Genomic DNA, 25,272 nt, shown 5'->3' with positions numbered 1-25,272 from the left:
AGGCAGCGAGCCAAATGTTGGATATCTTCTACGGAAATTTCATGATCAGGCATGATACGAGTGAAGGGCAGGGCTAAGTCCCTGACCCGGCTTCTCGAGTCGTATTGCTCATCGGCTGGCTCGAGCGATGAGCCAGTGCAGCACGGCGTCGAGGTTGGTTTCCTCTTTGGCACTGATCCCATAACAGCTCACCTCGCGACGGGTGATGGACTTCAGGTCCATCGCGTCGATCAGCTCGTCGACCGACAGTTTGTTTGACAGGTCCGATTTGTTTCCAAGAACCAAAAGAGGGATTCCATCCAACGTGGGCTTGGTCATTAATTCGTGCAGTTCGTCCGTCGCAACCGGCAAGGCAGCGCGATCTGCTGCATCCACGATATAGCTGGTCGGCAAGTTAGCAGTGCTATACGAGATCGATCCTCCGCTGTCCTAGAGCACTTACACGATCGCGTTGACGCCGCGACAGTATCGCTCCCACATCGGTCGGAACCGCGGTTGCCCCCCTAGATCCCAACTGAACGAACGTTAGAACATCACGACCGAGGCTTACGTGCCGGGAACACCAACCATTTCAAAGTCACATGGCCCTTCTGGACCCGCTTCGTGTTGAAGCCGATGGTGGGTATAGAACTGCGATGTGTCTTAGCAAGAGAGCGGCAGTGCTTTGCGACTAGGCTTGGTCCTACGCGCTAAGAACTTACTCTACAGTAAACTCGCCACCCTATACCGTCCCGTATCCATGGAATTAGCGACGAAGGTTGACGAAAGGACCCTCGGTCGGCCGGCCGGGGAGGGAGAGCATACCGCAAGAACACGCAGCAGCGACGACTTGCCCGCGTTCTGGAGTCCGATCATGGTGACATCCATCTCCGTCGCCCTACAGTCACACCACGCATGGCACCGCTCTTGTCAGGCCGAATAGCTCCATTTCTGCGGGGACGGGCCGGGGGGGAGGGACTATTCCCGAGGAACCGCAAAAAGCGATCACCCATTGGAAACAAACGGCCCACTTACCAAAACATCCTCAAGAGCCAGTCATAGATGGTTCGAAAGATCCCCGCCATGCTGGATGGATAGACCGGTTCCGAACAAACAACTGCACAAGAGATTTTCACCGGAGCGGTTTGAGCAGACAGGCGAACAGGCCAAGTCCAGGGAAACGGAAAAAAGACAAAGTCGGTGAAGGCAAGTCAAAAAAATAAAATAAAAAAAGATTAAAAAAAAATCGCGAAGGACTGTCTTGGCCCAAGCGGATGACGAAAGGGCTTAATATATCGAAAGCTAAAAAGAAAAGAAAAAATATCTGGAGCTGAACGAATCAAGTGGGGGGGAAGAGGTGAAAGCAGAATTCCGCGATTCCGACAGAAGGCCAGATGATGCGAAGTAGTCCAGACGCTGCAGAGAGTGGGAGATACGACTGGGTTTTTAGGCGGCGTGGAGGTGAACGACAGCGTCCGCAGCCGACCAGACCGACGGGCTGAGGGGAGCGAGGGAGCAACGAAGAGAGGGGGAGAAGCGAAAGAGAGGGCGAGGGAGAAAAAAGTAATTAATTGCTCAGGGTCCAACCGCTGCGCGCTCAGGAGGTGATGCGTAGGAGGAAGGATAAATGCCGTTCTGATACTCTCTGCTTTGCGGTGAAACTAAACTGCTCCGATCTATGTGCACGCATGACCGTTCGCTCTTGCGCCGCCGGGGAGGGGAGCGCTTAGTTCGCCCGTGTCCCTTGTCAGTCTGGACATCTACTAACGTAGGCACTCGGCGAGCGATCTCGTAGGCAGCCCGGCTAGACTAGGCTAGGACGGTGGCTGGGTCGCACGAGCGAGATTAATTTGGAGTCCGGCCGATGAGAAATCAAGAAGTTGGGATGTGCCCTTAATCGCGGGACCGCAGTATCGCAGAACGATGTCCCGAGGCCAGAGTTCGTCGAATTCGTCGAACTCGTAGATGGATCGTGGATCGGCGACAGACGGAGGGAGTCGCCAGGAAGCGTCACGAAAGCCCACCGCAAGCCCCTTCGAGGACGGCGGCCTTGTTGCCTAAGGCGGCTGCGTGCCGTCCCGCGGTCCTGTGATGCGGTGGGCAGCCTGAGGCAGCGAGTCACCGGTGCCGTATCAGCACGTGATGATATCTGTCCGGGGCTCCACCTCGAAAAATTTCCCCGTCGCAGCGCCGAGCGGCTTCATTTTGCTCTCTCGACCTTCTCCGTTGCGAGTCTGCCTCCCTCTCTCTCCGGGCCTTCCCTTTGTTCCCGTCCGCCTTGTCTTCCGTGTCAAGAGGGAATGAAATATTGAGTGCTTCAATTGCACCGACTTTGTTGACGGTGCTTCTGGTGCTCCCATCAGACGAAAGGTTTTAGCTGCCTTTTTTTTTTTTTTACACCTTTCCGGCCAATCCTCTCCGATTGCTGAGGAATCTTCACCATGGCGCCCGCTAAGACCGACACCAACTGGTCCGTCAATTACGACGTGCTCAGACGGGAGAACCTGTTCAGAAACCCCCCGAGTGACCGAACCGCATATCCCGCCTTGGCCGATGCCATCAAACCTCACATTGATTCCTTCAATGCGCTTTTCGACGGCAGCAAAGTGCTGGAGGCCGGTCTGAAAGACATTGGAACCAAGACGTTTATCGATGGCGAAGCCGAAACTCCCGAACAGAAGAAAGCTCGGCAAGCAGAAGGACGGAGGCCGCCCAAGCGGAACAAGCTGAATGTCCGCATCAGAGAAGTTTTTCTCGACCGGCCGGCTATCCCGCCGACGAATAAGTTCACCACGCGCAACCGTAATATCTACCCTGCCGAGTGCAGAGAGCGCCATGCGACCTACCGTGGAAAGTTGCGCGCAAAGATCGAATACCAGGTCAACAATGGAGATTGGATGGAGTCGGTTCGAGAACTGGGCCAGGTTCCTATCATGATGCGGGTGAGTATACCCTGCGGGACACCGCAGTTCAAATTGTTGTGGGAAATTCGGAAGAGCTAATGTATGTGAATTGTCAGACCAATCGATGCCACCTAGAAAATGCGACCCCCGAACAACTCGTGTCGCACAAGGAAGAATCGGAGGAACTTGGTGGTTATTTTATCGTGAACGGAAACGAGAAGTTGATCCGAATGTTGATTGTCGGAAAGAGGAACTTTCCCATGGCCATCGTCCGTGGATCCTTCGTCAAGCGTGGTCAGACCTACACCAAGTATGGTGTGCAAATACGATCAGTGCGACCCGATCAGACGTCGCAAACGAATGTTCTCCACTATCTCAGCGACGGAAATGTGACTTTCCGTTTCTCGTGGCGAAAGAACGAATACCTTGTCCCCATCATGATGATCCTTAAAGCGCTGGTGGAAACGAACGACCGCGAAATCTTCGAAGGAATTGTCGGCAGCTCCTCGTCCGAGGGTATTAACAACACCTTCGTGACCGATCGAGTGGAGCTATTGCTGCGGACATACAAGGGATACCGATTGAACAGCCGTTCGAGTTGCCGCGCCTACCTGGGAGAGAAGTTTAAGCCCGTTCTCGGTGTCCCAATGGACATGTCCAACGAGGATGCCGGTACGGAGTTCCTTCGCAAGGTGGTTCTGCCGCACCTGGGCAACTACAACGTTACCGAGACCCAGGATTATGACAAGTTCAAGATGATCATGTACATGATCCGGAAGCTCTACGCCCTCGTCGCTGGAGACTGTGCTCCTGACAACCCCGATGCTGTCTCTAACCAGGAAGTGTTGCTGGGTGGTTTCTTGTACGGAATGATCTTGAAGGAAAGACTCGAAGAATGGGTCAGATCGTTTGGGCCGATTATCAGAGACTGGTCCAATCGCAACCACGGGGCTAAGTTCACCGATCCGGCTTTCGAGAGAGACTTCGTGAGTAAAATGGTCCGGAGGTCCAACGAAAACATCGGTGGTTCGCTGGAATACTTCCTGTCAACCGGTAATCTGGTCAGTCCTACGGGTCTTGACTTGCAACAGACATCTGGTTACACCGTCATGGCTGAGAAGATCAACTTCTACCGATTTATCAGTCACTTCCGAATGATTCACAGAGGTAGTTTCTTCGCTCAACTGAAAACCACCACCGTCCGAAAGCTTCTTCCGGAGAGTTGGGGCTTCCTATGCCCCGTGCACACGCCTGATGGGTCTCCTTGTGGTCTGCTTAACCATCTTGCCCACAAATGCTTGATTGCCACTAGCGATGTGGATGTCTCGCACATTCCGCGCCTGTTGGTCCAACTAGGTGTTCGTTCCGACTCGTCTGTCTCGCTGGAGGAGAGTGTTCCCGTCCAACTTGACGGCAGAATCGTTGGATACTGCTCACCGAAACAGGCCCGTGTGATTGCCGATACCCTGAGATATTGGAAGGTGACGGGCACCCACAACATCCCCCTGGAATTGGAAATCGGTTACGTCCCCAACACCAACGGTGGTCAATATCCCGGTATCTACATGTTCTCCCAGTCCGCGAGAATGTACCGCCCCGTCAAATACCTTCCTCTTGACAAGCTCGACTTTGTGGGTCCTTTCGAGCAGCCGTTCATGGAGATTGCATGCGTGCCGTCAGACCTCATCTCGGGCATTTCGACCCACATCGAATTTACACCCACTAACATCCTTTCTATTGTCGCCAACATGACGCCCTTCTCCGACTACAACCAGTCCCCTCGTAACATGTACCAGTGCCAGATGAGCAAGCAAACGATGGGTACGCCGGGAACCGCTATCGAATATCGCACAGACAACAAGCTCTACCGATTGCAAACAGGTCAGACGCCAATTGTGCGGCCGCCTCTCTACAACGCCTATGGTCTGGATAACTTCCCCAACGGCACCAACGCTGTCGTGGCTATTATCTCATACACGGGTTACGACATGGATGACGCTATGATTATCAACAAATCTTCTCACGAACGTGGCTTTGGTCACGGTACGGTTTACAAGACCAAGATCCACTCGCTTGACGACAAGGATTCGCGACGAAGCAAGTCCAGGCATGAGATCACCAAACTTTTCGGTTTCGCGCCAGGAGCCGAGATTCGGGCCGAGTGGCGTAACACGATCGACGAAGATGGACTTCCTCTTCTCGGGGCCAAGGTCCGGGAGGGTGCCCCCGTGGCTGCATGGCACAACGTGCGCTTTGATCCCGCGTCGGATACGTATGTGAACGTTGACGGCCTCACCCACTTCGTCAAGTACAAGGATTCCGAGGAAGGATTCATCGAGAGCGTCCGCGTCATGGGTTCCGAAACTGGCATGGAGCCGTGCCAGGCCGTCAGTGCCAAGTACCGTATTCCCAGAAAACCAGTCATTGGTGACAAGTTCTCTTCGCGTCACGGACAGAAGGGTGTTTGCTCCCAGCTCTGGCCTGCGGTGGATATGCCATTCTCCGAGAGTGGCATGCAGCCCGACCTGATCATCAACCCTCACGCTTTCCCGTCTCGTGAGTTCTTCCCTTCACTATCCATTGGCTTTGACCCTAGCTAACACACCCCCAGGTATGACCATCGCGCAGATGATCGAGTCCATGGCCGGTAAGGCGGGTGCTCTCCACGGCCACGCCCAGGACTGCACTCCCTTCCAGTTCTCCGAACAACACACGGCCACCGATTACTTCGGCGAGCAGCTGCGCAAGGCCGGATACAACTACCACGGTAACGAGCCTCTCTACAGCGGTATCACGGGCAAGGAATTCGCCGCCGACATCTTCATGGGTCTCGTCCACTACCAGCGTCTCCGTCACATGGTCAACGACAAGTTCCAGGTCCGAACCACCGGTCCCGTCAACCAGCTCACCGGCCAGCCCGTCAAGGGTCGTGCCAAGGGTGGTGGTATCCGTGTCGGAGAGATGGAGCGTGACTCGCTCATCGCCCACGGCGCCGCCTTCATCCTCCAGGACCGTCTCATGAACTGCTCCGACTCCACCCTCTCCTGGATCTGCCGCGACTGTGGCTCCTTCCTCTCCACCCAGGTCGCCGTCTCCTCCGTCAGCAAGGCCCGCAACCCCGGCGCCGCCAAGGCCGCTGCCAACAGCCAGGGCTCTGCTCCGGCCATCGTCCGCTGCCGACGCTGTGCTCGCGAAGCCGTCTTCGAGGACTCTCGCGCCATCGTCTGGGAGGACGGCGATGGCCGTCGTCACGTCGGCGGTGACAACGTCACCATCGTTGCGATCCCCGGCGTGCTTAAGTTCCTGGACGTTGAACTGGCCGCTATGGGTATCCGTATGAAGTACAAGGTGGAAAACTAATGTCAGTCCGGAGTATATAGGGGATAAATACAATCTCCAGGTCTTTTCCAACCCGAACAAAACAATGGACAACGAAGGACCAAAAATCAAAAGAAATCAAAAACGGAAAACGAAGATGCTATATGTATGAGTTTTGGGGTTGAAGGTTGGCTGATCTCACAAAAATTTCTGGTTTCATAGAATGGAGCCGAGCACTGCTTTTTTTTTCTTGTTATTTGTTTCTGGATATGCATGTATTTATTTTGGGGGATTTTGTAGATTTCGTTTGTTTCTCATAGCATTTATCGTATTTCATTTAGTTCTTTCAATCCATCTTCCAACTAACTCTACAAGGCTCTGCTCGCTCTGACGCAAGGAGTCAACTATTAACTGGCTGGCCTAAGGATTTAACATAGCCAGAAGCTAGGTAGATATTACTTGGGTGGGCTAGCAGGTGAGGCCGCTTTACTATTATCTAAGTAAAGTAAGCTAAGCGTGCAGGCAGAATCACTGTTGCCTTCCTCGTTCAAGCATTGACCCTGCCAATCCTCAACAACCCCCCTGTCATGTCTGGTAATAAGCAGCTATGTATACCCCTTGGCCTACTAGCGGCCAAGGCTGCCCCGCACAACATTCTTTGTTCACAGCTTCACCTATAAGATGTCCGTAAACGCCCTCGAGATCGCATTGACACCCACAAACATGAAAAGTTGCCCCCGATTCCGATACAATCGCGTGCCATGTATCCCAATGGAATCTCGGAATCCGTCTGGATAGACAACCACCGGGTCTCGCGTCAGCTTCTCCGTCTGATACGCCGAGAAGCAACGTGGGGCTACGTTGTTTACCGCACCACATACACTCCTGAGTCCAACACCCAGTTTCCCAAGGTGCTCGAGATGCTTGAAACATGGATCAAGCGAGAAATCTACAAGGATCTGAACGACCTCGAGAACGCGGATCCGGCGCCCAACAACGAGATCTGGGCACGTCACCGCTTCACAGTCATTGAAGATGAGAATGCACTCAACGGCGCCACTATCGACACTGTTCGCGCTCATTTCGAACAATGGGTGGAAGATAAATGCCAGCGCGACATGTGGAATAAATACCGGATCTGTATGGTGATCGACGATGACATTCTTCAACGCTTGGTGGATGTCCCCACGCCGGAGCAGCATGCTGAACAGCATGGAGACGGGTGTTTGCAGGAGATAGAAAAGTGGTATGTGAAGGTTATTGAGCCATTCTTCGATCCGTATAATGCGGCGCAGGACTACGAAGGGTGGATGAACTGCTCGGTCTATGTTCTGGTACGGCTTTGGCATCTGATGGACGCTGGGATGGATATGGAGACCTGGTTTTCTGCTGCTGAGGATGGAGTATATTTGGGGTGATTAGGGAGGCTCAGGATACTTTTCTTATACAGGCTGCTGCGATCAATGAAATCTACTTGATTGATCGCATTCCTTCCCTTCGGACAGACGTTGCCCTATGATGGCCTAAGGTGTCGAGATATTGATGCCCAACGGCTCAGGCCGGAGTCCGATGGTGAGCGAAGGCGGTCAGGCGCTTTGGCAAGGCGGTCTGAAGGACTGTCCGGCACAATAAACATATCTCCATCTGCACATCACCAATGCTCATTGTCCATGTGGTCGTCTTTATAATGGCGGCCGATTCGGGGCCAAAGTCTCTGCGTGATATCCTACTAAACTACACGTCTTTCCTTGTCACTCCTCTCCAGTGGACCTCGCGTCATCTTGAGCTGGTGGGGTGTCGATTTGAAGATGTCGCAACTACTACCCCTGTCCAACCGAACCAACAATCGGACCAAGGGGACAATGATGCTCGAAGTCTGTGCCTGAAATCACCCCGTAATGCTGAACTACTCGCGACCAATCTGTTTCCTGCCATAAAGCGCCATTCTCTCACCAATATCTTGGTATCCGAGACGCGCATGTTCGCGCGGCTCAGGTACATACAACCGTCCAATGGAACTGAAGATCCATCTATGTATATGAATGACTGATGAACTCACTTTCCAGTAACGGCAAGCCGCTCTATTTCCAAGGCCGGCCTGTGCATCAACCAGTGTATATCGTCTTTCATCGACGCGAAACCCCCGCTAATCACGTCGAAAACCGCCCACCCACACTGGTTGGCTATTTGCATTACACCAGCGTCAATGGAGCCCGCCGGAGACAATTCGAGCCTTGTCCCGGCCCAATGGGTGCTATGAATTCCGTTGGCGCGAGAATTTGTCAGAAGCGACTCCATCAGACAACGCCGAAAGAATGGACCGAGGACCCCTATTTCGTATGCCACTTGCTGGCCCTTGCGCAGTCTCAAGAGCATACGCTAGGTTTTCCCCGACGAATCGCTTTCACTGTATGCTCTGGCCTGCTTATTCCGCGAAAGCCCCTCGGAGCCCAGGCTGACTACAGCTTATAGTCGCGTCTTCTTGTGACCAACGTGTTAGATCGAGAGAATTTATTTCTCTACGAGGCCGACATCACAGCAGAGCTTCTGGCTGGGCTCAGGAACCCGCGGGATGCGACTCGCCCGATAGAATGGCCTGTCGTTCGACGGAAAAGGATTCCATATCAGCCCTACAAGAGCTTCTCGGACAGGCTCGTGGCGGAGCTTCTGGCGCCGAGTTCCTTGCCATCCTACACCTCCAATTTGTCACAGAAAGTAAACGACGTAATTGACCGTGGCCAGAAACGAACACGCGAGCTAGAAGATAGTAGACCCTGCAAGGCAAGGCGAACTTGAGATACAAGGGAGTGCGACGCAAAGGCAGGGAGACTACTATCTTGATGTGCTCGCACCCGTGTAGAATAGCTGTATGAAATGTTATTGGCTCCACTACCAAGCTTTTTTCGCTAGGCCTTCTAATGCTTTAGTGAGAGTAGCCGTCGATTGTAACATCATTCAACGGTGAAGAGTGGGAGAAACTGGCTGCTAGGTGCATTTGAATTCTGGAATCGGGATGCTGAACTTCCTTGTGTCTACGAAAGACCATAAAATATGAGCTGCTATGCTCGCTACCAAAACCAAAGGAACTCATAGACTAGAACGTCTGTATGCCTAAAACATCATCATAGTAAAATATCCACTAAAAAGCCCAGCAACACCCATTACGAAAGAAACCAATCTCCCCTTTACAATTCCGACGTAACGTTCGAGAACTCGCCCTTCTCCAACTTCGTCTTCCAGAAGATGGGGTTCATGTCGTCGAAGCCGTGGTGCACCCATCCCTCTTCCTTGACGTGATACAGGTTGATGAAACCACCGGAGAAGGCGTCTCGGTGCATGGCGGCCAGAATGCTTCGTCGGCCGAGCTCGAGCGCCTCCTCTTCGGACAGATCGTAGCGGTAGTTAGCGTCCAGCACACCGTAGGCGAAGGTCTGACCGGATCCAACACAGAACAGGTTGCCGGGGAGTCGGGTGCCGTCGGAATCGATGTAGTAGAGGGCGGGGCCTTCCTGGGGCGTCATCTGAAGATTGAGCAAAAAGCATGTTAGCAGAGTTCGTTTATGTCGATTGAATAAAATCGGAGGGTGGTTCATACGCCTGCCAACATTGTGCCCATGCTCAGGCCATAGCCCTTGTAGGCGTATGTCAGGTTGGCGAGGATCTTCGAAGCGGCGGCGACGGTGATGCGGCGCTTGTGTCGGATTTCTGTCCTGGGTTAGCCAACTGAAGACATGGGAATTGCCAGTGTTGACGATTTACCATGAAGTGTGCATTGCTGACTCAGGTATCTCAGCCAGTATTGGCAATCCTAAAATGCCCGACAATCAGTATCATCATGAATCAAGAATGTTCCATCCTATATTCCCAGCGGAAAGTCACTCCAAGGAATAAGACATACCGCAGCACCACCAGCCATAGTACCCAAAAGACCCGGCGTCGGGGCATTCGTCGGCTTATCCTCACCACGGCTCAACCGCGACACGGGAATGACCTTCTTGACTGTCTGACTGGCAATCCAATCACCAGCCGAAGCTCTCGAATCCGTCGCAACGATCTAGAAAAGAAGCCCGCACATGTCAGTGGACTGTGGCGATGATAGTGACAAGTCGACAAGGGAGAGCGTGTGGGGAAGGCATACAATTCCGCCCTGGAACCGGAAAGCCAGCGTCGTCGTTCCGTGAGCCAACTTGATAGGACAGTCGGGGTTGGAGTGGTCATCGGTCATCGCACGAAGGAAAGCTCGGGACTAGAGAAGAATCCGATGATTCCAAAAGGTCAGCCCAGATCGTCCGTCATATGGCAGGTTGGATGAGGGAGGGGAGGATCTAATGGCGAAACCCGGGTAGGCATCGCCGTCTGCTTGCCCCCCGGAGTCATTGCCATCAAGTATAATAGACCGGCAGGGGTAATCTCACGTCGTCCACCGGAGGGAGGTTGAATTTTAGAGAGATTGGGGGCAGGCTCTCGGTGAGGTCATGCTGCTCTTGTTCGGAATAGAACTCATTCTGGTGAGGCGCCTGGGTGTACTGGGCGACCAATTTATCCATGATCGGCGGAAGTGGATTTCTGAAGGGAATAAAACGACGGGAAGAAGATAGCGAAGGTAGTGTACAACGGTGGGGATGGGGGGAGACGAGGGCAGAGGCAGGATGGAGCTCTTGAAGCTGATGGAGCTCTCGCCCGCTGTTCGTCCGCGTCACGCTGGCCGCCTGCCGGTCACGTGTTTAATGCCCCCGTTTCCAGGCAGCGACATAACCCCATCAGCCCTAAAAGCACCACTTCTAGTCTTCTACTTGATACAACTATTCGGGAATTCTACCACAACTACACTCCCAGACAGTCCAACACAGATCACGAGTGAATTACTACAACAGCATTATAGACAGACTCAAACTATACAATACAGGACACAAGACACTATACGATCAATTTAATACGGAACGGCCAATGGCTGGGCTCCCATTCCAGCGCCGTCGGACAAAAGCGCGGCCTGCTTAGATGTGCCTCGAGGGGCGTCGGTTTTTCTTGCAGCGGATCCGTTGACGTCTCGAACAATAGTTTCCTTAGTCACCTCTGTCACGGGGCCTTCTGCATCGCGGCTGGTTGTTTTGGTAATGGTCTCTTCGACCTCTCGGGTTGGTGCGCTGGCCTCCGGAGTGTCTGCCGCGACATACGAATCCACATCTCGAGTCGCCTCGTTGACGGATCCTTCGATGTCCCTGGTGGTGTCGGAGAAACTACTGGCGTCCGCTTCGCGGTTATTTGTGCGGGCCCTTTGCACAGGCAGAAGAGTATTGCCCGGCATCTGTCCCGCCGAGGTGTGAATAGGATCAACGGTGCTCTCCCAGGACAGGAGGTCTTTCTCGGCATCCTCAAGCACCATCTTCGCCTCGGCAGCCCGGTCATAATCCTTTCGTGCATCTCCCGGGACCACGGGGGTATCGTCGATGTAGTTCAGCAGTCGACGCGCGTGACGAGCAAGAAGGATCTGCTTTTCTCCGCGTTCAATGACAGCTGCCAGGTGAACGTCGAACGCTTCCTTGAGCTTCGACCGAGTCTATAGGACCGTCAACCATCCACCCTCATTAAACAAAACATAGAATGGGAAGACTGCAAGACCCACCATATTCGTCAACTGCGCCTCGGCCACCAAATTCTGCGCCTCGGCCCTCACAAGCTCCTGCTCAAGCGTCTCCAACCGCGGACTGTTCGGGTCCTTCCACTTCAGCTTCTGAATATCATCCGCAACCTTCAATTTATGGTCACGGGACGGCTGCACCGAGCCCTCGGTGTCCCGGATATGCTTCAACAGACCACGGTAATCCTCCAGGTTCTGCGCATAGATATCCTCCTGCTCGCCCATCTCCGCCATCAACACTCCCAACTTATCCGTGATGTCAGAGACGGCATCGTCCTCGGTGGAGTCGCCCCATTCGGACAGCTGCGATGCGATGGAGACGCGCTCGCGCCCGGCTTTCTCGTACGCGCCGATGGCCGTGTTCTCGTTCTTGATCAGCCGGCCCAGACGCCGGCTCAGCTCAGGCTGCTGCAAGCCGCGCAGGGTGGAGATGTTGAAGCGCGGCTTGGACGAGAGCGAGTCTCTTCTTCGGCCGGACATGTTTCGGTTCCTGGGTGGATGTTAGTTTGATCGTAGGTGCATAGTAGGTGGGTGGGGATTTAGGAGGCGTACATGGTTGCAATGGTTGGGCGAAATGAGGATCACAACACGATTATGTAGAACGCAAGTGCTGTACAGGTCGTAAATGAGAAATATAGAGTGGCAGGTAATTCAATTGGACCGACAACGAGCTGGAATGCGCCTTCCTTTCGAAGTTGATTGGATGGATCACCCTAGTCAACTAAGTAGGTAGCTTATACCCGGTTGGTACTTGGATAAATTGAAATAGATAGTAGTTCGCATACAATAGACCATGCGATGTACGACATTCAGATACTACAAGAGAACAGAAGGGAATTATGAAGGACAATGACCGTGACACTCGTGGAGGGCCGACGTGACGTCATTCGGGATGGGCGGATGTTGAGGTCATTTCGTCCGCTTTCAGTCGCTCTGAATGGGGACTGCGATAGGAGAACCATGGGAGTAAAACCTTCTGATCTGTCTTCTTGGTGTTCGTTGGTCGGCCGTGGACTCGACCGTGGATGAGAGCAGACCTCTGAGTATTGGGGGTGATGGTTCTTGATTGGATATAACTCAAAGACTATGGAAAGGAAAGCAGGCAAAATCAAGCAAAGAACAGGACATTAGGTCATAAAGTCATTGACACAGGAAACGAAAAGAAGGCAGCACACTGAACAGGCACATGGACAGTAGATCGGCAGTCTTGTCAACAGGGGGTATAATAAAATCAAACGGAGCAGAACGCAACACGCATAACAGAGAAAGAAACAAAACCTCTTATTCCAGCACCTCGTCCCCTATCTCCAACAAGTATAAAACAAATCGTCCTCGCACTCTCGCTCGCAAGGAACTCGTCGCCGTCGAACCCTGCACTCATCCGGCTCGAAGCACTCCACCACGCGATGCGGTCCACACTCGCGACTCTCGATCACGCGCGGTGTCCTCCTTGACCAGAAGGGAACCAGCTCCTCCTCGGTTGTGCGAGTCATAGTCCGCGTCACAGTGGTATAGGAGCACCGTGGAGAGCACGACCGGCGTGGAGGCCGTGGCGGACATACGATGGCCGAGTCATGGCGGTGATGATGCCGATGATGAGAGCGGCGATGATGATGGTGATGGTGATAGCTGCTCTTGCTCTTGCTGCTCTCGCTATCGCTGTCACTGTCACTGTCACTGCTGCTGCTACTGCTGCTAGAGCTCGAGCTCGAATCACTGCTGCTGCTGCTGCTGCTGCTGCCCCCGTCGCTGCTGCATTTGTCCTGACGAGGAGGAGCCGGACGGGGACATGAGACGCGCACCGGCACGACACGATACTCGGTGATACGCACGCAGGTGTCTTCGTCGGGTTCGACGAAGCACATGGCGGGGCGGAGGGCGCGGGGAGCAATCTGGTGAATCCAGCAGGTTATTGTCAAGTTCTTGCGAGCGGATTAATGCATACTATGGAAGGGAGGGCTCCCGACGGTTTGATAGTGGATGTCCGGCATTCTGTCGGCTGGAGCAGGACAGACCACTGGATAGTAACTTCAGTTGCAACCACGATTCAGCGCACTCGATGGGCAAAGGCTCCGCAGAGGTTCATCAAGAAGCGAAAAACAGGCCGGAAGGGCGTATAATAAGAGAACGCGAGTCGCACGCGGGCAGGTCAGCCAAGTCACTTGATCGGCGGGATGATGCTGCCCGGTGACTGCGCCGGTCGGCGTCCTGCCATCGGACGCTGCAGTCAGAACTTCGGTCGCGTCGCCAGTCAGAAGGGAGTCGAGAAGCGGACTGACCGACAGGAATCTGTCTGTTCCTGTCGTTTTTGCATCGGGTTGACCCCTGCGTGCAGATGATCGACGCCAACCAGATCTACTGCCAAGATACAGCGCAAGACTCCCAGAAATCGTTCAAATTGATATCAAAAGAAAATTATCCTCAGTCAGCTCCCACGGCAGCTGAGGGAGATAAATGTCCAGAAAAAGGAAAAAAGAAAGAAGTAGCTGCACTCCTAGTTTTACAGGAAAACAAAACCCGCGCCAGAACGTATTCGTAAGACCGACAACACCGTAGACCACCCACTCCAAGAGATGAAGAAAATCCCCTCAAATACGCGCCCTGCCAGCTCATGCCAAGTCGTCGGCGTCGTGGTGATGGGTATTCTCGTTGTCCGAGGCGTGGAATGCATCGCCAAACGCCGAGTTCTCCAGATCCGGCAGGTCAAGGTCGTCGTTCTGCTCCGTGTACGCCGCCAGCGCATCGCCCGCGCTATCCATGTTGGTGAAGTCGAAGTTGGCGCCGTCCAAGGCACTGTCGCCCGCTGTGTTGCCCGGAGTCAGGCCCTGCATTCCGCTGCCGGGCGTGTCGATGCCAGGTAGAGACGTTTCGCCGATGTTTCCTTTCTCTGTCGACTGACCCTTCTTGTCGCCGTCAACCATCACCCAATCGCCGGTCTCTCCCGCAGCGGTACTGACCGGATGCCCATTGCCCATGTTCATTTCAATGTCCAGCCCCGGAGCTGACTGTTGCGAGATATTCGTCGCTTGTGGGGGCGGCGCCGGGGCCCCGGCACCGACACCAACACCCCCGGGCGCGCCTGTCGATACATCGTGTGCGGGCGCAGTAATGCCTTGAGCCGGCCCCGAGTTGGCGCCGAACTGGTTGAGAAGTGCATCGCCCTGGTCCATGTCGATATCTCCCTGCGGGGGCTGTTCCGGCTTCTGCTCCGGCTCGATCTTCTCCAACAAGCCGCCCTTTTGCACGCAGGCGACCTTGGGCTCCAGAGCAATATGCTTCTGCCACGCAGTCTCGACTTCCTTGATCACGTCGCCCACCTTGTGCGTGGCTTTGGGGTCGGAAGGCGGAGCGATCTGCTCGTCATCCTCTTCGGTAGGGACCACCACACGACCCTCCAGTCTCCAGACCTCCGTGCCCGTATCGGCAGGGTCGGTCGCAGAGTCCCGAAGTCGAATCTCGGCGTCTTTGAGCAAGGAAGTGCGGTTGAATTTCTCCATCCGGCGAGCATGTCGCTTTTTCAGCTTCTCGATCTCCGCCGTCATATCCGACACTCTCTTGGCCACGCGATCGGCGAACTCTTCGGCCTTCGCGGGTTCCATTTTGGTGGCGGCGGCATCACCGGCGTCTTTCGAATCGGGTGCATCGAAGAATCCCGCCGTCAAGGACTCCAGCTCGCCTTTGCGACCTAGGCCCAGAGAAACGGGAGTGATCTGGCTGATGGCGTATGGGGAGGCGAAGATTTCCTCCATCCACTCGTGATGTTGCTGGTATCGCATCTTGCTCACTTCGCGAGGGGTCAAGAGATCCATCATATCACCGGCGGAAACGTCTTCATCCTCGAGCGCAAAGTCGGCGGTGGCAGCGTTCATTGCGGCGGAGGACGCACGATGTCCGCGGGGTGCCTTTACCGGTGCCGCGCCCGCGGGAGCTGGCACTCCCTGGACGGGCGGCGGATAATAGGGCTGACGTCCAACCATGGCATTCGGATAAGGCCCGGGCACTTGCGCGAACCCCTGTGGTGCCATCTGCTGGGGGAAATTGATCGTCGGCCAGTTGTTCCGGTCGTGCAGCATGAAGTCCTTGCGGGCCAGCTGTCCCTGGCTCTGCAAGAAGCGGCGCTGTGCCAGCATGCCCTGAACTTGCGGGAGTACAGGAATTCGATTTGCGGGGATGTGGTCGGATTGAGGAGCTCGCGAGTAGTGAACGATCCACAAGGACGGGTCTGGCGGGGGCATGCCGGGGTTCGGGACTTTCGAAGGGAGCAATCGGTAACGTCGGCGGCAATGGATGGCAACCGACTCATTCGGGGGGTGGTAGCCACTGCGGTGTAGCCACATTTCTAGCACCTGAAAAGTGCGTATATGTCAGTCACGGCGAATACAGGTGGAGAGGGAGTGTCCACGAACATAGCCGCGAGCTTCGAAGGTGAACGCCTGTTCAACGTCCGCCCAGACGTAGCCATCGCTGGCAAAGTTGGTCCCCAGGTGGTTCAGGGGTTGCCAGGTGAGCATGACGGTTCCATCCTGAGGGCCATCCAAGAAGGACCAATGCATCGGTTGCGCCTCACGGACGATCTTTTGAGCGGACAGAAGGTATTCGACGACGGTCTCGGTGGGCATCATGTGCATGAGGGGGTAGCGATGCCGCGACAGCAGATGCATGTGCGGCAGCTGTCCATATCAAATCCAAGTCAGCGATCTGGCCATGGCCGAGCGAATCGAAACCTGGGGAAATGCGGCCTACCAACTGCCCGGGGAGACGGCTCGCTGGGTCGTCCATTGTGAAGCGACACCGTCACAGGTTCAAGAAGAGCCGGGGAAAGGAAGTGATGAAAATGCCTCAGGGAATACTAGATGGCGAAAGGACAGCAATACATCCGAGATCGAGAACGCTGCGATGCGATGCGAATGAGCCGAGCTGGAGATGGAAACGCGACGCGGAAATTTGAGGCTCCCTGCGCTGCTGCGGTGGAGGGGAGAGACCAGAGATGCATTATTGACACCTGGGGGGTCAGGCTGCGACATCTTTCATGCGCTAAACCCTTTTGGGTCGCAGGTGCTTTCTTTATCTTCCTTCTTCTCGTCTTTTTCTTCTCTCCTCTCCTCTCCCAGTCCAGTCATGATTTGTCCCAATTCCGATCACAAATTACTGTGGCTTCGACTGTCATCAGACTTTTGGGTGGATAAGTCCTTCAGATGCCAAACTATAAACGACAGCATGAAATGACATTTGCAATATATATCAACCACGACGGTCTCCAACTAAACGAACATATCACTTTCTATGCTTATATTATCATGAGCTCTACCTAATATTAGTTTTACTGCTAGTATAGTGTTCTCTCATATATGGCCATCCAGAAAATCACCTAATGATACGATGCGACTTAAGCTGCACTAACAGAGTCATGCAGAAACAATCTAGACTGAAACAAGCTCTCTATATACAGGCCGAAGTACACCGGATCTACGATGAATCCGACAACCAGATAATTCGCGAGGTGATACATGGGTATGTGGTCTAATACAAAGTTCGTCGCCGCCAGTGGACATAGTCTTCAGCATCATGGTCTATTCGGCGTCAATTAGAACCTGAAGTTTCCAAGAGAGCGATCGTTTGAGGGTCACTCAAGCCATCGCTTATGGAGGATCTTTCCTGTCAGATAAAGACCCACGGGAACACTCGATAAGCGACCTGCATGTGAATAGCCGAGCATATGCAGTTGAATGCAGAGATAAGACGAGGCGAATTGGTGCCATGGTCTAAGAGAGCCGTCAGACCATCCGGTTTGTGGAACGAGGGTTCAGACCACTACGTGGTGGAGGTTGGACATCAGGAAACTTTCACTCCTGGCAAGGTACACTTCGCTTCAGCCATCTCATTCGCCCAATCCCACCCTCGACCGGTGCCACTGACTGTCGGGCACGTTTGAGATGGAGGAGTGTGATACAACTGGCCGCAGTGGCGATTTCGCATGGAGGACGGAGGATGATTGGAGATCCGAGCATGGTCGTGTTCGGCATAATCCAATGAGATGCTGGAGATTGAGATGAATTGATCCAGCGACTAACGAACTACGGAGTGGAACGAGATCTCCCCGCCTTTCGCATTTCAAGCCTTCGCCAAGACCTTCGCCGCCATTCTTGTTTCATCTGCGTCGTCTTCGGTCTTTCTCCCATGCTTCCTGCATTTCCCCTGTCCAACTGCATATCCCCTTACTCTCCGTCCAATCCCTCGATTCATCCTCGATCAATTCAAGCGAGATGCGCGGGCGAACTCGCCTGTTCCATGCATGGCGTCACAAGTGGAACACGCTATTCCGGTTAACTTTGTCGATCCCCCAATAGATCCAATAATGGGTCGCATCCGTCTGCAAAACCCTCCGATGGCTGGCGCAGACATTATAAGACCCGTGCCCGTCGCCGCGGTTCATCCATTTCCAGCTTTGTCGTTTCAATCTCCACGATTCCTCCACTACTCGCCATGGGGTTCTTTGGCAAGAAGGACGGTCCCCTCGACCCCCATGCCGGCAGCAATGCGCCGGACGACGATATCAGAGAAGCCCCGGCCCTCAGCGATCCGGAAAAGCAAATGCCGACCCACGATGACGATGTGCAGACCGCGCTGCCGCCCATGCCTGCGCCGGCGATCGACATCGATCCCGCCATAGAGAAACGATTGCTGCGAAAGCTCGATTGGAGGGTCCCGACGCTTCTGGGGTTTTTGTGTAGGACACGTTTTCGTTATGAGTGTTGGATACTCAACTCATGTCAATGTCACTAGATCTTCTTGCTTCTCTGGATCGGAGTAATATTGGGTTCGTGTTTCCTGCGTCCTGACTGCAGCTCCGAGAACTGACTTTCCACGGAATCTAGAAACGCGAAGATTGCTGGAATGGAAGATGATCTTCACCTGAGCAGCGATCAGTACTCGTGGCTACTCACGATATTCTATATCTCGTACACAGTCTTTGAGTTTCTCGCCTTAATGTGGAAAATTATCCCGCCCCATAGATGGGCTGCAATCACCGTGATGACATGGTAAGCTTTAGATGTACCGAGTTACCGTTCCGCCGCGGGTGCCTTTTCCCTGGCCTTGAAGTCAAAGCTCGTCTAATAATTAACTCCAGGGGAATCGTTGCCACATGTCAAGCCGCGGCTCAGAATTGGCAGGGCATGATGGCTCTGCGCTTCCTTCTTGGTATGGGAGAAGCGGGCTTCGGTCCCGGAACTCCCTTTCTACTCTCGTTTTTCTACCGTCGGCATGAACTGGGTCTTCGCTGCGGTTTATTCGTCTCCTCGGCCCCTCTGGCGAATACTTTCGCCGGCGCGCTGGCCTACGGGATCACCTCCGGCCACCCTAAACTTGCTAGTTGGCGACTCTTGTTCCTTGTGGAAGGAATCCCATCCTGTCTCGCAGCCTTTTTGGCCTGGTTCTTCCTGCCCGATCATCCCTCGACCGCCCGATTTCTGACCGAGGACGAGAAGGAAGTCGCCCGGGCACGGTCGATACAGCGCAGTGGCGAAGGAGAGCGCGTTTCTGGGATTGTCTGGAAGGATATAGGTCGGACCCTGTTGGACGTAAAAGCCTGGCTTGTTGCCGTATGTTCACACCCAATTCAATCCCATGGAATGAAGCTAATAAAGTGGCATACAGTTGATGTACTTTAGCTGCAACGTCAGCTTCTCGTCCCTCCCTGTCTTCCTGCCCACCATCCTGAAAGACATGGGATTCACCTCGATCAACGCACAGGGCCTTACAGCTCCGCCCTACTTTCTTTCCTTCCTCTTGACGATCGCCACCACTTGGTTAGCCGATCGATTCCAGCAGCGCGGCCTGATGATCGCATTCCTCTCCATTGTCGGCGCCGTCGGCTATGTCATTCTTGCCACCTGCACCACCGTCGGAGTCCGCTACCTGGGCGTGTTCCTCGCCGCAGCAGGAGTCTTTCCATGCATCGGGAACATTCTGCCCTGGTCCTTGAGTATGTCTCCCTTCCTCCCGAGTTTCCACTGCTCCATCTATTGTCAATCATGAACTAACAGTAACCCCCACCAGACAACCAAGGCTCCGACACTCGTCGAGGAATGGGCATCGTCATTCTCAACATCATCGGCCAATGCGGCCCCTTTCTCGGCACCAACGTCTACCCCGAAACCGACGGTCCGCGATACATCCGGGGACAATCGATCTGCGCCGCGTTCATGTTCTTCACGACGATTCTGGCGCTCTCCCTGCGGACGCTGCTGGCGTGGGAGAACCGTCGACTGGATGAAAAGCACGGAAAGAAAGGAGAGAAGGACGCCACGGCGCATACGGTGGCCGAGGACAATTACGGGGCTGGGTTCCGGTATGTGCTATAGATAGCAACCATGGTTATGATTATCGAGCTAGATAGGTAGATAAGGAGGCTAGGTATCTACTCACGCAGTTAACGATTCAAATTCCAATTCCAATTCCAATTCAACATGGTAACGGTACTACGAAAATCCCAACATTCCTACGCCCCAGCGGCGGCCACCAACTCGCCAAACCGGCTCCCCTCTAACCCTCTCAAGACCCCCGGATTCCCCATCTCCACCACCTCCCCCCGATCCATCACCACCACCCGATCAAAATCCATAATCATCTCCAGCCGATGCCTCACCGCAATGATCGTATACCGCCGGAACTCTTCCCGGATGATCTCCTGCATCAGCCGCTCGGTCTCCCGGTCTACGCTGGAGCTTACTTCGTCTAGGAGGAGAATGCCCCCTCGATCTTCACGTACGGACCCGTCAGGGTGAAGGGAAGGAGTTGACCGCCGACGGATCATCGCTCTCAGCACCGCCCGTCCCAACGAGAAGAGCTGCCTCTGCCCGGCGCTAAACGTTCCCGTCGGAACCGGGGCCTGCAGACCATTGTGGTCCTGGACGAACGGCCATAAACGCACGGCCTCGAGAACTTTCTGGCACTCTGCCGCGGTGGCGGCGTTAGAGGGGTCGAGGTTCGCGCGGAAGGACGAGCCGTCGGGGAGGAAGACGGGGTCCTGGGGCACAGCGATGAGGCGTTGGCGGAGCGTTGCGCGGTGGATGCGGTGCAGGGGGATGCTGTCGATTATAACCGGGGGTTCTTCGTTATGGTCTTGCTCATTGCTATTGTGTGATGAGGGGAGCGGATCCAGGAGTTTCAGCAGGAGAGCGAGAAAGCTGGATTTGCCGCTCCCCGTGCGGCCGCAGATGGCGACCTTCTCGCCCGGTTGGATGATGAGACGAATGTTTTTGAGGGCCAGAGGGGAGATGGAATCAGAGTCGGCGTCGGTGTCAGATGCAGGCTCAGTGGATCTGTACCGGGCAGATACGCCGCGTAACTCGACCAGCCCGTGATGCGGCCAGCTCTCCTCCGGCGTGATGTCCTCCTCCCCTGGACCTCCGTGATCCTCGGGCATGACGGTATCGTTGAAGGTTTTCAGTCGAGCGATGGCGCCGATCGAGGTCTCCAGCCTCGTGTAGTAGATGACAATCCCGGAGAGACTCTCCGCGAAGGTCATGAGCGAGTACATCGACGCACCGGCGAAGGCCGAGCTGGAGTTCAGACGGACAGCAAGCGTCGTCAAGACGGCCGCAATGACCATCACGACGAGGTTCAGGACCAGATTCAGCCATTCCTGGATCATGAGGAGGAGATACGCGGCGCGTTGGCTGGAGTCCACCAGTCGGGCGTTCTTCTGTACATCGTCGTGGATGAACCCGAACGCTCTCAGAGTGGCGATGCCCTTGAGCGTATCTAGGAAATGCGTGTAGAGGGGGCTTTTGGCCTCGAGGTCGAGTAATCGCAGCTGCCGCGACGTGCGGAGGTAGTACTTCTGCACGAGGTATAGCAGTACACCCAGGATTGGGTAGCTGATTGCAAGGTAGACGGAGGAGGTCAGCATCACGGCGGCCTGGCCGATCGACTGGAATACGCAGAAGAGGGTGTTGAGCGTTGCCTCGGGGAGTTCGGTGTCGATCAGATTGAGATCCTGGGAGAATAGATTCGTGACGACTCCGGTGTCGGTGGTGGCGAAGAAGGAGAGTGGTGCCCGAATCAGGGTGTGTAGGGCTTGCTGGTGGAGATTGGCGCCGGCTTTCTTCACCGAGACGATGAAGAGCGTGATTCCTAGGAGGAGCAGGGCGATGATGGCGCAGATCTGGAGGAGGGCGTAGATGCCGGCGTAGTAGGCGTCGGAGTGCGCGCGATGCTCAGACTCGGTGGCGTCGCTCCAGGACGTGAGCCAAACGGTTGGATAGTTGGTGAAGAGACCCCAGAGGGCCGCGAAGAACAAACTACAAGCCGCCACAAACCATCCCATGCTCTTGATATAAAGCTTATAGACGGTGGTGTCCCCGACCTGCCGGGCTGCGGCCACTGCTGGGGCCATTGGGCTGATATCGTTCGCTGGTTCGAGTTTCTCGCCGGTGCCAGTCTCGCCCTGCTGGCCCGGGGAAGGGCCAGGCTCAGTCGCAGCATTTTCGCCTTCCTGCTTGAGTCCCACCTCCAGACGCTGAACATATCCCGGACGGGTCGACAGATCGACAAAAGTGCCCTGCTCTGCAACGCGGCTGTGTTCAAGCGCGACGATGTAATCCGCCGCTGGGAGATGCCTAACACTATGCGTGCACAGAACCACCGTCGACCCCCTTCGTCTCAGGAGACCATCCGGTCCAAATACCTGCCGAAATACTTACTCTTCGGTATCTGCATCCAACCCGCTAAACACATCGTCAAGGATCAACAAGTCCGCAGGCAGGCACAGTGCCCGCGCAAGAGACAGACGCTGCTTCTGCCCTCCGGAAAGCGCCACGCCATCGGACCCAATTTTCGTCTGGTCTCCCTGAGATAGGGTTGCAAGGTCAAAGCGCAGGGAAGTGGCTTCAATGACCTGGTCATATCGCTGGCGGTCGAAGGGGGAGAATCCAACGATGTTTTCCTTGACCGTCCCGTTCCAAAGAAAGGCGGTTTGCTCGCAGAAGCCGATGTGACGGAAGGAAGTGCTCGTCACGACGCTGCCTTCGCTGAAGGGAATCTCACCGAGGAGAGCTTTGCAGAAGGTTGATTTACCTGAGCCGACGGGGCCGATGACCATCGTCAGGGACGACGCGGGGATTCGAGTGTTGATATTGTGCAGGACGAACTTGTCTGCTTTCCACCCGAAGTTCGCGTCTTGGATGACGATGCAGTCCGCAGGGTCCGGGACCAACCGGTTTAATCCCTTCTCGCTCCTTACCAAAGGCTGCCGGTAGTCCTGATGAGGCTCCAGTTCCAAAAATGCCTGAATCCGACCTAAGCAGGCCAAGCCCGAAACGAGCTCCGGAACGGATTGGAAAAGCTGCGACAGTGGTTGAGTCAACAGGGTCAGGAACGAAAGACTGGTAAACATGGTCGAGGCATTCAGCGGGCTCTGAGCAAACGCGAAGGTCAACGGAGGGCTGATCAACTGCGGCAGGAAGGCGAAGACGGCGGCGATGATCATGATCCTGCGGAACCGGGCTCCAGCGGCGAGTTCGTCGCTGCGCAGCTGCTGCACGTATTCGGTCACGGGGGCCGCTAGACCCGAGATTTTGAGGGATTTCATGCTGGCGATGACGGTGGCTGTCAGCCCGACCCGTTTCTGCACCCCGGACATCCAGGCTCGCTGCGAGTCGCCGGTGAAGTTGACTAGGATACCCAAGCCAACGAAGCAGACCACCACCACCCCTACGGGGGCAACTAGCACGACACCGAGTTGCCGATAGAGCATCCAAGCGGCGAGACCGGCCTGAATCATGCTCGCCCATGTCTCGTGCACGAAGCGCAGACCCATTCTGATGCGCTCCATGTCGGTGCTCATCAAGGTCAGCGCAGCGTTATCATCGCCCGATCCCAGTCGGACTCTTGTGGCGGCTGCGAAGGTCTCGGTGACTAGGATGGAGCGCACCATCGTCCGCAGTCGGTGATGGCAGTACCTGACGACCGTGTGAGTCTCTGGTTCGATGCGTAACAGCACCTATACGTACCAATACAATGCATACGAAATCCCAATCCCAGAGTAGATGAATACGGCAGCGCCGATGAGCCCATATCCCGCGTTTGGATCTGGCTCTGAACGAGACAGATGCGTGATGAGACTCTCGATGAAAAGGGGCCGGCAGAAATAAAAGACAATCAAAGCCGCCCGCGGAAGAATAGGCAGGAGTAGTGACCCCTGTAATGTCCGTACGAGCACCTTCAGAAGACCGAACCGGTCCCCCTTCAGCTGGGCGTAGTCCATGTTCTTCGCAAATTTCTCATGCAGGGCCTGTGCGTCGAAGGTGCTGTCGAGGGGGTAGAGGCTGTCCATTGTCAAGACATGTTTATATCCAGCCATGAAGAGCCTATTCAGCCAGAGGAAGACGCCGAGCGAGAAAATCCCACTCGTCTCCTCGGGGCTGTGTTTTGTTGCGTCCCAGGTTAGCCATCTCGCCTTTTGGCAGGCCTCCAATAACAATATGGTCGTCTTCAGCCCGACCGATGCACAGAAAATACTGCTGTATACGATTTCGGAATTAAAATCTGAGGATAGGAATAGAGTCCTTGCTCGGGCGATATCGAGGAGAAGAGTGAGAAATAAGTAGCTGTTCAGCAGCATCGATGGTCTAGGGCTGCGGCTGTGATCCACGACACTTACGGCCAGCATGAAAAGGGCCGATACAAGCTGCAGGGTGGAGGACGCGATAAACATGCGGCTGGCATGGAAGGACCCGATCACAGCCAGTATCAGAAGGGTCAGTTCTAAGCCGGCGTAGATAATTATGGCGCCCTAGGCAGTCAGTTGGCATGAACAGTAGAACCGAGGAGGGCATACTGTTTTCATGAATTGCAGGACAGGCGCCTTCACCACGACGGGCTTTCGTATCTGCGATTGAGCTCGCCATAGCGATGATGGAATGAACAGGATGGAGGGGAGGATCGAGAAGAAGAGGCTTTCGAATTGAAGATTGAAATCAAACTGTTCCTGGTTAAGATGGAGCAGGTCGCCCTCCCCATGGGTGAAGGGCATTTCGAAACAGCTCACCAGTCTCTGCTCGTTGGAGCAAAGAGAGGGAAGGAAGCGTTCTCGGTCAATAGACAAGAAATAGAAGTTGCCTGATAAGTGTAGCCTTTAGCGCACACGCCATCGTGCCCCAAGCCCCAATCACCAGTCGGAGATGTCTAGACTCTCTAAGCATCGGGGGACGGTCAGCCGCTTCGATCCCGGCTGTTAGCCACGAACTATTAAGACAAGGGGGCTGTTAGTGGCTGGCTAAACCAAGACCAACTGCTGATTCTTTGTCTTCTCGAAGCACAGCCCACAGGGCGTTTGCAAGGATCCCGAAATCGCGTCATTGGATTGATAAGCGTGAAAAGAGAATCAATTGTGGTATATGTTCGTCTTCGGGGACTCGTTAATCAGAAATT

General features: G+C 54.6%; 9 protein-coding genes across 9 annotated transcripts; 4 read left to right on the top strand and 5 right to left on the bottom strand.

Moving 5' to 3' along the window:
• Positions 1–108: 108 nt before the first annotated feature.
• P170DRAFT_443204 (ADP-ribosylation factor-like protein) lies at positions 109–1,064 on the bottom strand (the record flags this gene model as incomplete). Its single annotated transcript, XM_024850516.1, has 6 exons — positions 109–382; positions 443–514; positions 568–630; positions 702–721; positions 805–877; positions 1,015–1,064. The coding sequence occupies 6 exons, from the start codon at positions 1,062–1,064 to the stop codon at positions 109–111; spliced, it is 552 nt and encodes a 183-aa protein (XP_024710706.1).
• A 1,229-nt stretch (positions 1,065–2,293) lies between these two features.
• Positions 2,294–6,548, top strand: P170DRAFT_375145 (DNA-directed RNA polymerase I core subunit RPA135). Its single transcript, XM_024845310.1, has 3 exons — positions 2,294–2,921; positions 2,999–5,438; positions 5,494–6,548. The coding sequence occupies exons 1-3, from the start codon at positions 2,421–2,423 to the stop codon at positions 6,240–6,242; spliced, it is 3,690 nt and encodes a 1,229-aa protein (XP_024710705.1). The 5' UTR covers positions 2,294–2,420; the 3' UTR covers positions 6,243–6,548.
• Positions 6,549–6,768: 220 nt separating this feature from the next.
• P170DRAFT_432945 (uncharacterized protein) lies at positions 6,769–7,850 on the top strand. Its single transcript, XM_024848375.1, has one exon. It carries the CDS (start codon positions 6,962–6,964, stop codon positions 7,616–7,618), a length of 657 nt encoding a protein of 218 aa, XP_024710704.1. The 5' UTR covers positions 6,769–6,961; the 3' UTR covers positions 7,619–7,850.
• Positions 7,851–7,887: 37 nt separating this feature from the next.
• Positions 7,888–8,996, top strand: P170DRAFT_506004 (uncharacterized protein; the record flags this gene model as incomplete). The annotated part of the gene is made up of 3 exons (XM_024854339.1): positions 7,888–8,195; positions 8,267–8,609; positions 8,673–8,996. The coding sequence occupies 3 exons, from the start codon at positions 7,888–7,890 to the stop codon at positions 8,994–8,996; spliced, it is 975 nt and encodes a 324-aa protein (XP_024710703.1).
• A 258-nt stretch (positions 8,997–9,254) lies between these two features.
• Positions 9,255–10,801, bottom strand: pre2 (proteasome core particle subunit beta 5). The gene is made up of 6 exons (XM_024848374.1): positions 10,616–10,801; positions 10,339–10,446; positions 10,099–10,254; positions 9,960–10,008; positions 9,796–9,905; positions 9,255–9,721 (listed from the first exon to the last, which is right to left on the bottom strand). The coding sequence occupies exons 1-6, from the start codon at positions 10,745–10,747 to the stop codon at positions 9,386–9,388; spliced, it is 891 nt and encodes a 296-aa protein (XP_024710702.1). The 5' UTR covers positions 10,748–10,801; the 3' UTR covers positions 9,255–9,385.
• Positions 10,802–11,130: 329 nt separating this feature from the next.
• P170DRAFT_470817 (Eisosome component PIL1/LSP1 family protein) lies at positions 11,131–13,703 on the bottom strand (the record flags this gene model as incomplete). Its single annotated transcript, XM_024852789.1, has 3 exons — positions 11,131–11,757; positions 11,824–12,328; positions 13,177–13,703. The coding sequence occupies 3 exons, from the start codon at positions 13,701–13,703 to the stop codon at positions 11,131–11,133; spliced, it is 1,659 nt and encodes a 552-aa protein (XP_024710701.1).
• A 518-nt stretch (positions 13,704–14,221) lies between these two features.
• On the bottom strand, positions 14,222–16,755 carry P170DRAFT_375139 (uncharacterized protein). Its single transcript, XM_024845309.1, has 3 exons — positions 16,582–16,755; positions 16,245–16,508; positions 14,222–16,184 (listed from the first exon to the last, which is right to left on the bottom strand). Exons 1-3 carry the CDS (start codon positions 16,615–16,617, stop codon positions 14,448–14,450), a joined length of 2,037 nt encoding a protein of 678 aa, XP_024710700.1. The 5' UTR covers positions 16,618–16,755; the 3' UTR covers positions 14,222–14,447.
• Positions 16,756–18,321: 1,566 nt separating this feature from the next.
• P170DRAFT_399517 (putative MFS transporter) lies at positions 18,322–20,286 on the top strand (the record flags this gene model as incomplete). Its single annotated transcript, XM_024846283.1, has 6 exons — positions 18,322–18,580; positions 18,622–18,655; positions 18,714–18,878; positions 18,968–19,439; positions 19,495–19,822; positions 19,897–20,286. 6 exons carry the CDS (start codon positions 18,322–18,324, stop codon positions 20,199–20,201), a joined length of 1,563 nt encoding a protein of 520 aa, XP_024710699.1. The 3' UTR covers positions 20,202–20,286.
• A 52-nt stretch (positions 20,287–20,338) lies between these two features.
• On the bottom strand, positions 20,339–24,906 carry P170DRAFT_452794 (putative ABC multidrug transporter; the record flags this gene model as incomplete). Its single annotated transcript, XM_024851301.1, has 4 exons — positions 24,680–24,906; positions 23,853–24,634; positions 22,545–23,801; positions 20,339–22,502 (listed from the first exon to the last, which is right to left on the bottom strand). Exons 1-4 carry the CDS (start codon positions 24,872–24,874, stop codon positions 20,339–20,341), a joined length of 4,398 nt encoding a protein of 1,465 aa, XP_024710698.1. The 5' UTR covers positions 24,875–24,906.
• Positions 24,907–25,272: the final 366 nt, after the last annotated feature.

The sequence above is a fragment of the Aspergillus steynii genome, assembly GCF_002849105.1.
Source record: "Aspergillus steynii IBT 23096 chromosome Unknown P170scaffold_1, whole genome shotgun sequence".
NCBI lineage: Eukaryota > Fungi > Ascomycota > Eurotiomycetes > Eurotiales > Aspergillaceae > Aspergillus > Aspergillus steynii.
This window is presented reverse-complemented; position numbering and strand designations above follow the sequence as displayed.